At 43.6% G+C, this 11,754-nt stretch overlaps 1 protein-coding gene across 1 annotated transcript; it reads right to left on the bottom strand.

Annotated features, from left to right (window-relative positions):
• Positions 1-483: 483 nt before the first annotated feature.
• On the bottom strand, positions 484-2,985 carry ADAM30 (ADAM metallopeptidase domain 30). The gene has a single exon (XM_047727111.1). It carries the CDS (start codon positions 2,772-2,774, stop codon positions 570-572), a length of 2,205 nt encoding a protein of 734 aa, XP_047583067.1. The 5' UTR covers positions 2,775-2,985; the 3' UTR covers positions 484-569.
• Positions 2,986-11,754: the final 8,769 nt, after the last annotated feature.

Raw genomic sequence — 11,754 nt, 5'->3', positions numbered from 1 at the left:
TGAGCCCTACATCAGGCTCCCTGCTCAGCGGGAAGCCTGCTTCTCCCTCTTCCTCTCCCCTTGCTTGCATTCCCTCTCTCTGTCAAATAAATAAAATCTTTAAAAAAAAAAAAAGCGGTTGTCCACATTTATCAGTCAGCAGGGGCCCAAGCCCAGAGTTCTCACTGATCACTTGAGGGAGGCAGACAGACAGACAATCACTTTGTGTGCTGGGATTCTGAGCCACGGGACTCAACTGTGAAAACCAATGCAATTCTGCAAAGCAATATCCAGAGCTTGAGTGTTCAGAAAAGCCATTGTGCCATGTTTTTCAGGATGTCCCAAACTTGATCACAAATGAAGGAGCAAGAGAATGCTAAAAAAGCAAAAGGCACTGATTTGTTTCCCAAACAAGAATATCATTTATTTGCTGATCGAAGCTTGAAGGAAGATTACCTGAAAAAAGAACTGGAAGAAGAACAAAAGTGCTGTTGGGCTAAATGAGAAGCTTTCGATTACAGCTCTGTGTTATCAAATGGCTGTGGATCGCCCACTTACTTGTTTGGGTTCTTGACATTTTTTGCCTTGGATTATTTATTTTGAATGTTAATCGGTGTTGCTTCTCTCTCTGTGGGGTTTATATACTGTTCTATCAATCTCCTGAAAAACACAGCGATCACTGAGATGATTAAGAAAATAAGGCGCATTAACATAATGGACACCACCTGCACTGGGGCAGGCATATCCTCTTTCAGCTGTCTCGCCGGCCCGCTGTCAATGCTGCCTCCATACCCTACCTCCTCGCAGAATGGAGGCGCCCAGCCATAGGTGCAATGGCAGTTTCTCTTATTGTTGCAAACGCCTCGGAGGTTGCACTTCGTAGGTGAACAGTCAAATTTCAAGGTGGAGGTATGCACACAAGTTCTGTTAACACAGATATGGTCAAAACCACAGGGGGTACCATCATTTATGACACCGATGTCAGATATTCCCGTGGGCTCCAAGGATTCGTGGAAACCTACCCCCCAGCACATGAGATTTTCTGCTCGCAGATGAGTAGAGATGAGGGCCCTATGCACTGGCATATCAGGGACGCTCTTGACATTTATACACTGTAGCCTGCCACACAATGCATTTTCCCTGGTACAGGCTTTGTATCTACGGTAACCTCTGAAACCACAGTTTCCATATTGATCACCCATTAAATTCACTGCCTGATAGCACTGCTCAGGAGCTTCCCTGGCATCCGATCCAAAAATATTTTGGCACTGCGTATATCTGGAATTGCACCTCCTTTTGAAACAACGGGAGTTACGCTCGCAAATGGTTCCATCGTGCTTATAAGTATCATTTGGGCAGAAATTTGAGATTCCACTGCAGTACTCTGCAAGGTCACATTCATTATCTTCCTTTCGACACATGTACCCAAGTGGACGAAAGCGACAGTTATGACAGCAAAGCCCAGTGTTACAATCAGCACCTTGCACGAATTTACAATCCGGCTGGCAACACCTGTCATTTTTACAGTCCTCTCTTGAACCACAATCACATTCTTCAGTGCCTTCCACAATTTTATTTCCACATCTCTCCACCACATAACCCAGTCCCGGGATATTATTCAGACATTCTGCTCCTGTTTGTACGTGATCAAAATATTCGCTATAACTACAATTACTAAACCCACTACTCCCAATGCCCATGATACAAGAGCGCTTACCTCTACACTGACAATATAGCGTATCATGTTTCATTCCCACTCCATGACCCAATTCGTGAGCAGACATTCTGCTGGCTTCAAGAATATTTGCGTTTGTAAAACTACTTACTGATCCACTATATTGGTCCTTACACACACCTCCAATATACGCCCATCCAAGAGAATGAGTAAAAGTATGTGTAGTATACAAATGTGCCCAATCTGCTGAAATCTGCTTAGAAAGGTTTGCTGTACGATATTTTAAAAACGCATTTAGAAGTTCTTGTGAGCTCATTTGGCGAATATTTAATCTGTCGTTCTCTGTCCATATTTCAACACCTTGTAGAACTATCCTCATGTTGAGATCTTTAAAGAAGGTGTCCATAATCCCAGTCAAAAGAACGGCATCCTGTATGATTCGAGTAACATTGGCATTTGAAAACAAGTATCTCCCGTGATCAAAGACCAGGGCTATTTCCATGTACTTCGGATGGAGAGAGGATCTGGGAGAGTCCCTAAGCCTCGCCATATTCTCCGTCTGAGCCGCCTGCTCTTCTAGGTCATCATTAGTTAAGCCACAGGTCTGATTCTGAAATTTGTCGTTTGTCTTCAGGAGATACATGACATGTTCAAAGCTGGAAGAGGCCTGGAGGGGCTCGATTTGGTAACGTTCCTCGTCAATTCTCAATATGCCTCGGAGACTCCCTGTGCATGTACTTAAAGTAGCTTCTGAATCCTGAGTTCCTTCAACCAGGCCTATGTAGTTGCAGTCCCTGGGTACGTAAGGGTGATCCTCCAGGAGTTTCCCTTGTTTTGTGAAGGAGAAAACCTTTAGATTTAGGGGCAGTAGAAACCTCTTGGGCCAGAGGTGGAGGACATACTTCTTGCCTTTGACCTGCAGGAGGTAGGACACTTGCTGAATGGCACCCTGCGGGCCTCCCCGGAGGCTCAGCTTCTTGGGAATGATGATTTCATACGACTCAAACCCCCACTCAGGATGAAAAATTAAACCCTCACCAAGAACGTCTAAGAGAAGCGCCACCAGGACGATCATGGGGAGCGAATGGCTTTTGGGGAATAAGGTCCATCCTGACCTCATGGCTGGGATGGGTGGCCCCAGCGAGTCAATCCCAGCAACTGGCCTGAGTCAGGTTCCAGGGGTGGCTGCCAGGGGCGCGGGAGCGCAAAGTGCCGAGTTCCCAAAGCAGGGTACGCAGAACGCCCCCCCCCCCCCCCCCCCCCCGCCCCCAGCCTCCCAAGGCTCGGTCTGGCTGACATTCCCTGAATGAATCTAGTTCGTTTTCTGGGCGGTGCCGTTGGGTGGTGCCGTTGCGCGCACGAGGGAGAACCGAGGGAAAGGTGCTTGGCTCCTCTGGAGAATAAAACAGGAAAGAGGGGCTTTTGACGCGAGGGATGGAGAAGGGCGGTGAGCAGCTTGGAGAAAAGAGAAGGACTAGAGAAAAAGGAAGAACAAAAGACATCTTGTTCGAGGATTACCACATCCTGTGCTGTTTCATCTGATTCTGTACTCCCTAGGACACACCTCGTGTTTTCCATCGGTGGGAATCATGTAGACGTTTCCTAAGCACTGCGTGCACCGCACTGCCACACCATTCCCAGCTTTCTGCTAGACTCGCGTAGCCTCGGGGTGGGGCGGGTGCGGCGGCAGCGGCAGAGCCAGGGACTGTCAGTGAAGGATCTAATCCCCACCCCCACCTGGGGCAGAGCCTGGCTTCTAGCAAGAGAAAGTTTCCAGCTCATTTTCTCCCGTGGCTCTTTCTGCTCTTTGTCCTTGGATGCCAGGGACTAGAGGGATTTGGGGCCTGTGTGCAGCGTGGGGGTGGGGGGGTGTGGTGGTAGGGAATGTAGGAATAGAAAAACACTTGTGAGAGCAGAACTCCTGGAGTTCTCGGAGAAAGGCAATTTGGTGGTTATGTTTGTAGTATGAGTGGTGGGTGAGGGAGGAGACCGGGAAGGGCCACGGATTAAAATGATTTTAAAACGACTGACAATAGCAGATATTGATGAGGGTATAGAATGAGAACAACTCTGACACGTTTCTGGAGGGAATTTAATAGGCTAAAACCACGTTAGAAAACTGTGTAGCAGTATCTCATATAGTTGAAAATATGCATGTTCCACTCCCAGATACATACCCTACAGAAATGTGTGCATGAATTTACCAGGATACATGGAAACTGCAATATTCTCCAAATTGGAAACAATTCAAATTTCCATCAATAGTGACTGCAGCAACAGGATATGACAGGGAAGAGTTATTTATATGCACGACATGAATGAATATTACAAAGAAAAACAAATAAATGTAAAGATTAAAATCAGACAAAATTGAACTTTACTTTTAGGGATACATGCATTGCTGGCAAAATGAATCAAGGAAATAATTACCCAAACAGTGAGGATGAGCTGTCACCTTACTTCTAGGGTGAGCAGAAGGGGCTGTACACGGGTGGATGAAGAAGGGGCAGGGTGTGGTTTAGGAAGCTTCTAATATGCTAGGGGTGTTGGGAGTGTATGTCTTGACCACTTGGGTTTGCTGTGCATATTTGTTAAACCAACTCTAAAAATTCATGCTCATTTCTGTGTAGGTTATATTTCACAATGAAAAAAAAAATTTAAAGATTTTATTTATTTATTTGACAGACAGAGATCACAAGTAGGCAGAGAGGCAGGCAGAAAGAGAGGAAGGGAAGCAGGGACCTTGCCAAGCAGAAAGCCCAATGTGGGGCTCGATCACCGGCCCTGGGATCATGACCTGAGCCGAAGACAGAGGCTTTAACCACACTGAGCCACCCAGGGGCTCCCCCAAAAACGTTTTAATAACCTAAAAATTTGTGACTGTTTTCTGAGATGAAACAAATATGCTTTCATTAATTTTTAGGCTGACAGATTAGTTTGGAGTCATAAAGATATTGTCGAAGGGATGATGCCGGTAGATTAAATATGACTACTATTTTTTAAATTTACATCGTGAAATTTTATAGCACCATTGTATTTGTCCCCATATATATATATATATATATATATATATATATATATATATATACTTTTTTTTTTTTTAAAGACTAGCTCCAGGCTTTTGAGTGAGCCATCATTCATTCATTCATTACGTCTCTTTTGGAAAAGAAAAGTTTTATAGATTAAAAGTTTCTGACTAGTGGGACGCCTGGGTAGCTCAGTTGGTTAAGCAGCTGCCTTCGGCTCAGGTCATGATCCCAGCGTCCTGGGATTGAGTCCCACATCGGGCTCCTTGCTCATCAGGGAGCCTGCTTCTCCCTCTGCCTCTGCCTGCCATTCTGTCTGCCTGTGCTCGCTCTCTCTCCCTCTCTCTCTCTCTGACAAATAAATAAAATCTTTAAAAAAAAGTTTCTGACTAGTTAATATTAAGATAAAACTAAGCACAACACAGAGCAATGTTTATTTCTCTGCAAAAGTTACCTTCTGTATCAGTCTGGGTTCAGTCAGGAGAAAGAATCCATATCATAGTTGAAGAGGGAAATGAGAATTATCAATTTGAACAGGGAATTGGAGGAATGAGAGATTTGCTGGTAAACTGTAAAGAGAATCCTAAAGAATATTGGAATTGTGGCTAGAATACTTAATACAGCAAATATGCAATGATATAATAAGATATGGTATAATATAAAATGATATGAAATAAAGCAGAATAGGATGTAGTAGTATAGTAGACCTACAAACCTGAGAGGTGAAATAGGCCATCCAGGAAGAGCTAGCCTCCTCCTAGTGCTGAGATCAGATCTTGTGAGATGCCACAGCCTTGGATACTGAATGGCAGAGAAGTCGGTGAGGTAGCACTCTGGTGGATCTTACCATAAATCCAACGTGTAAGGTACTGGGTCTCGTCTAAGGTGTCTCACTAGGGCACTGGGGAAAGCTGTTCAAATATATTCCGCTACAAAACACCCCCCGCCCTTGCATCCCCCCTCCCCCCATCGGCATAGGGACTGCCAGGTGTTGCTGACGAGGAGTTCCTGGAACCGGGAAAGAAAACTTCATACTCCTACAAAATCTCTCCAGCGCCCTCTACTGATAAATCTTAACATAGCGCCATTTGGCAAAGCAAACATACTTAAAGGTCCCATATCCGTTTTTCCAGAGCAGGTGGAAGGGGTGATTTCAGAAGTAAGAGGCAATGACCTGATCACCAACACAGTCTGCTCTGAGGAATTCGATCTGTCAGTCAGGAGAGGCATGATTACAGAATTCTAGTTAGCGCTCTCTTGGCTCTCACACAGATATCTGAGGCTGGGATGAGGAATAAGAACTATATGTGCCTTCAGGATGATGCTTCCTAAGGCACAGAAGGAATTCCCAAACGCATTTTTTCTTCCCAGTGTTCGTCATTAGGTCAACAGAGGCCCCTAAACCCACAGCTCCCAACATCCCGGTTTTTCTTGACTGATGTGGGTTAGAAGTCTCCTGTATCCAACATCCAGAATGCATGTAATTTCTTTACCCATCTGGTTGGAGTCAATAATCACTAACAGGAAGATTCTGTTCAAAACAAAACAGCTCTCTTTTGTCCTCTTTAATGGCAACAGTTTCTTTTAAAAATATTTTATTTATTTATTTAACAGAGATCACAAGTAGACAGAGAGGTAGGCAGAGAGAGAGAGGAGGAAGCAGGCTCCCTGCAGAGGAGGGGTTTGATCCCAGGACCCTGGGATCATGACCTGAGCCGAAGGCAGAGGCTTTAACCTATTGAGCTACCCAGGTGCCCCATGGCAACAGTTTCTAATAGTTTATATTTCTTCCTGGACTTTTAAAGAAATGGCCTATAAGTAATGACTTTCCATTTTTCCTGGTCAGAGCTAGGACTTCCAGAACAAACTGGATAGAATGTGTGAGAACTGGCATCTGCAGCGTAGTTAACATCAAAGGAAACAAATTTGTAAGTTCGTCATTAAAACTTGAGTTGCTTTCCACAGTAGATGCTGAAAAAGCATTTTACAAAGTACAGCATCCCTTCCTGATCAAAACTCTTCAAAGTGTAGGGATAGAGGGTACATACTTCAATATCATCAAAGTCATCTATGAAAAACCCACTGCAAATATCATTCTCAATGGAGAAAAACTGAGAGCTTTTCTGCTAAGGTCAGGAACACGGCAGGGATGTCCATTATCACCACTGCTATTCAACATAGTAGTAGAAGTCCTAGCCTCAGCAATCAGACAACAAAAAGAAATTAAAGACATCCAAATCAGCAAAGAAGTCAACTACATTTTTTGCAGATGGTATGATACTATATGTGTGGAAAACGCAAAGACTCCACTCCAAATCTGCTAGAACTTGTACAGGAATTCAGTAAAGTGTCAGGATATAAAATCAATGCACAGAAATCAGTTACACTTCTTTACACCAACAACAAGACAGAAGAAAGAGAAATTAAGGAGTCAATCCCATTTACAATTGCACCCAAAACCATAAGATACCTAGGAATAAACCTAACCAAAGAGGTAATGAATCTATACTCAGAAAACCATAAAGTACTCATGAAAGAAATTGAGGAAGACGCAAAGAAATGGAAAAATGTTCCATGCACATGGATTGGAAGAACAAATATTGTGAAAGTGTCTATGCTACCTAAAGCAGTCTACACATTTAATGCAATCCCTATCAAAATACCATCAATTTCTTTCAAAGAAATGAAACAAATAATCCTAAAATTTATATGGAACCAGAAGAGACCTTGAATACCCCGAGGAATGTTGAAAAAGAAAGCCAAAGTTGGTGGCATCACAATTCCCAGACTTCAAGCTCTATTACAATGCTGTCATCATCAAGACAGTATGGTACTGGGGCACCTGGATGGCTCAGTGGTTTAAGCCTCTGCCTTCGACTAGGATCATGATGTCAGGGTTCTGGGATCGAGCCCTACATCGGGCTCTGCTCAGCAGGGAGCCTGCTCCCGTCTCTCTCTCTCTGCCTGCCTCTGCCTACTTGTGATCTCTCTCTCTGTCAAATAAATAAGTAAAATCTTTGAAAAAAAAAAAAAGACAGTATGGTACTGGCACAAAAACAGACACACAGATCAATGGAACAGAATAGAGAGCCCAGAAATAGACCCTCAACTCCATGGTCAACTAATCTTTGACAAAGCAAGAAGGTATGTGCTATGAAGTGTGTAAACCTGGCGATTCACAGACCTGAACCTCTGGGGCTAATAATATATTATATGTTAATAAAAAAAAAAAAACTCGAGTTGCTTTCCATATGTTTTGACAATTAGCATTTCAAAAGCAGTGGTACTAGGGAGGCCTGGGTGGCTCAGTCCGTTAAGCATCTGCCTTCTGCTCAGGTCACAATCCCAGGGTCCTGGGATCCAGCCTAGGGATCGGGTTCTCTGATTAGGGGGGAGCCTGCTTCCCTCTTTCCATCCCCACTCCCCTGCTCATGCTCTCTCTCTCTCTTTCAAATAAATAAAATCTTTAAAAAAAAAAAAGACAAAATCTAAAAAAAATAGTGGTACTATTTGATAAGTATTTTGTGCTCTTTCTAAATATCTTCTAACTTACATTTGTATCAATAACTGATTTATAAGTTTAAAAATTCTTTGTACACATAGGCTGCTGGTAACATTTTTATTCCGATTCTAATTTGATAGTGCTGGGTTCAGAAATTCCTGTCTATATAATACTGATTTTTTGAAACTCTGAGATTTTAGCATGGTTTCATCTATGTGCATTTTTGTGAATGTTCCAGATATTCTTAAATTCCTGGGCACTCACTGTCACAGTCGGTGCTCTGTGTATAACAGGGTGTAAAGATAGGATTCTTTCTGGGTTGGAGCACAGACCTCTGCTGACGTCTGTGGGTCAGAGGCCACCAGGAGCACCCCTGCTCATCAAACAAAGATGGAGTACTTGCTGCTCTTTGCTGCAGGTAAAAAACTGCACACAGGGGGCAGATGTGGGTATGTGGAAGTGGGTGTTAGGCAGGGCTCAGCTGGCACGTGTGTTCGGTGAAATGGAGATGGGTTCAAAGACTTGAGTATTTTAGTGAATTTTATCCAGGTGGCAGGTGTGATTGGATATATTTATGATTTTTATCCAGCAGGTGGGAAGAATAGAAGCAGAGTTAAAGCTGTAATTGTTCAGGAGTCAGTGGCCACTCAAGTTGTCCGGAGTGGGTATATTCGTTAATATTTGCAGGTAGTAATTTTTAAAGGTTATTGGTGTGTGTGTTTGCTGTTATAAGTGTGATCTTCTCTTCAAATACATCCCCCAAATGGTTTTTATTTATAACAGATGTTTCTGCATGAATTAATTTGACATAATTTGAATTACTCAATTCCTAACAGTTAAGTGTTTCAGTAAGTTTCCTTGGGTTGTCTTATTAACCTCAGATGTGGACAGCCTCTCTCCCTCCTTTCCAATTCTTATATGCAAAGCCCTATAATAACCACAGTAACACAGATTCTGATATAACATGATTGGTGACTGGTGTCCATCCTCTGCCAGGTCCATGTTCTTAAATCTTTTTCAGGAGTACATTGAAAGTGGACACGGAGGAGAGAAGGTGGAGAAAAATAGAGAAAGAGGAGACAGAGAACCAGGAGGTGGGTCCCTATAGCCGGTACTTGGCTGACCCAAAGTTTCTGTAATGGGCATACAAAGCAAGGGATAATTTGAAGTGAGGTTCTTGCAAATTCCAGACGGTGTACAGAACCTAGAGTCAAACCCAAAGATATTTGTACTGAAGCAGACAGGTGCCACCAGGTAGCACCAAAAGACAGCCAGGACCCAGCCAGAGATGGATTATCCAGCAGGCCTCCGGAACTCCTAGCCAGCTAGCCAACAGCTGGCTCACCTCACTCACATAATTAAGTTTGTCATTACGCAATCCCACATTTTACACAATGGCAATGAAAATATATTTCTTTCATGGATTAGCTATCGCACATAATGATGTTTTTAAGAATAAAATAATCCCCACAAACCAAATTTATGAAATCAAGTAACTGGGAAAGGGAAGAGGGAGGAATAGAAGGAGAGGGAATGGAACAAGAGGGAAATACAGGAGTCTTTGCTATATGTGTATCATTATTAAACATCTGAAACAAATATAACAATTAACATTTTATGATGTAAAATATATATATAACTTTTATATTGGTTATATATACATTTCTGTCAGTTACTATATATGTGTTTTATTGAAGTCCAATTTACCTAAGTAAAATGCACAAAGTCCTAAGTGTATTTTATACAAAACTGTACATATTATATATTTATGCAACTACCACCCAGGCCAAGATATTTTCAGACTCCAGAAAGATTTTTCTTGCCCTCTTCTCACTCAAGACCCTTCTCCCAGAGGAATACCCAGTATTCCAATCCCTGTTTGCCTCTGGTTTGTTTTTCTTAAACGTATATAATGGAATCATACAGAATGTATGTTTTTGTGTCTGGCTTAATTTGCTTGACCTTATGTCAATGACAGTTCTTCATACGGTTGCCTGTTTTTGTTTTCATTTCTGTGTAGTATTCCATTGAGAGGATGTACATAATCTGTCCCTTCTACTGCTGATGATTATCTTCATTTTGAGTGCTCAAAGCCAAAGTGGTGAAGAAACACACTAGGAGATGGGGAAAAGAAGTTGAGTAGGGATTATCGATACCTAATTCCTTTTACTTTGTGTGTCCTGCCTTGACACCTCAATGGCAGGCTGCCCATAGAACTTTCTTAGAAATGTGGTAGCTCTAGGGAGAATATTCTGGTTAAGGATATGTTTGCACCCGCAGGTCCACTCTCTCTTCCCTTCTCTACCAAGCTCTCCAGTCCAGGAAGCTGACACGTATCAGTGGATCAAATTCCACAGGCTCCTGTATTTCCAGACTTCCACTGCTTCAGCAGTGTGTCTGGGTAGAAGTTGGGTGGGGAACGAGATCAGAGTTCTCATTCCCTGGCTTCCTCCTTGTGGAGGGTCCTGGGGCTCCCTGCGCTCCCTGACAGAAGTGACAGCTCTTACGGTGAGTGCTGTGAATTGTGTAAGACTGATGATTCACAGACCTGCACCCTTAAAGCAAATAATGCATTATATGTTAATTTAAAAAAAAGTCACAGCTTTTCTTGAGGTCACTTGCTCTACAGGTCTCTTTGCAGGTTCCAGTAACCTCTCCCGGCTTCATCCCTTTGGACCCAGTAGTCATAGCTCTGCTGTGCTAGCCAGCACTTTCTACATTGTCTCTTAGAGTTCCCCTCCACCTCACCTGTGCACACTTCCTAAGTAGTCATTTTGTAAGTAAGTCTTTCTCGAATTATCCCGATTGGAGTTTGCCCACACTTGGCAGGTAGGACTTGACTGCTGTAAATGCTTTTGTTGTGTTTCGCTAAGCTATAAGTCAAAAGAAGAGTTGTATTTTCTGTTTCACACACACTCACACCCCTACGCCTCCTCACCTACTCACACATTTTACACGCACTCTATCTTCAGGGCTTTTGCAAACACGTCAGGCGTGTGACGAGATGGAGCCGACCACACACAGAGCTGGCCCTGAGCAGTGTTCACCGGGAGAGCTTGCAGAAGCAGAGGCAGTAAGCAAGCTCAGTTCCTCCACTGCCCATCACATCTTGGACTGTGTGTGGGCATTAGGGGTGGTTGCTGTGTTCCTTGTATTCTGAAAGGTGTACTCGGCCCCCTCTCCTTGGGCTGTGAGGCTTTTGAGCTGCACAAGTGAGGGAAGCACCCATCCCTTCCCTGGCCTGACTGTGGCCTGTTGTCCAAGTCTCCTGTTCAAGCCATGTGATGTGGCAGCCCTTGGTCTATGGCCCTGATCTCCCTCCTTGGATTTCATGGTTGGGAGAGGCCTGGATCTTTCCGCCACAGTCAAGGGCTAGGTTTGTAGGCTTGCAAATACAGGGGTAGGATGTGGTGAGCGAGCTAGGGGCCTACAGCTCAGATCCATGAAAGCAGGTTTCCGGCGAGTCTTTGTTCCCAAATTGTCTGAAGAGGCAAGTCCAGCTCTGAGAGGCCAGCCTCCAGACGACCAGATTTGGCTGGTCATTCCTCAGCTCTCAAATTCATTTTCCTTTT

The sequence above is a fragment of the Lutra lutra genome, chromosome 4 (assembly GCF_902655055.1).
Source record: "Lutra lutra chromosome 4, mLutLut1.2, whole genome shotgun sequence".
Lineage (NCBI taxonomy): Eukaryota > Metazoa > Chordata > Mammalia > Carnivora > Mustelidae > Lutra > Lutra lutra.
Note: the sequence above shows the minus strand (reverse complement) of the source record. Positions and strands in the feature narration are given on the sequence as shown.

Bases quoted from the DNA above. Each gene is read 5' to 3' on its own strand.
- ADAM30 (XM_047727111.1), bottom strand. From the start codon at position 2,774: ATGAGGTCAGGATGGACCTTATTCCCCAAAAGCCATTCGCTCCCCATG.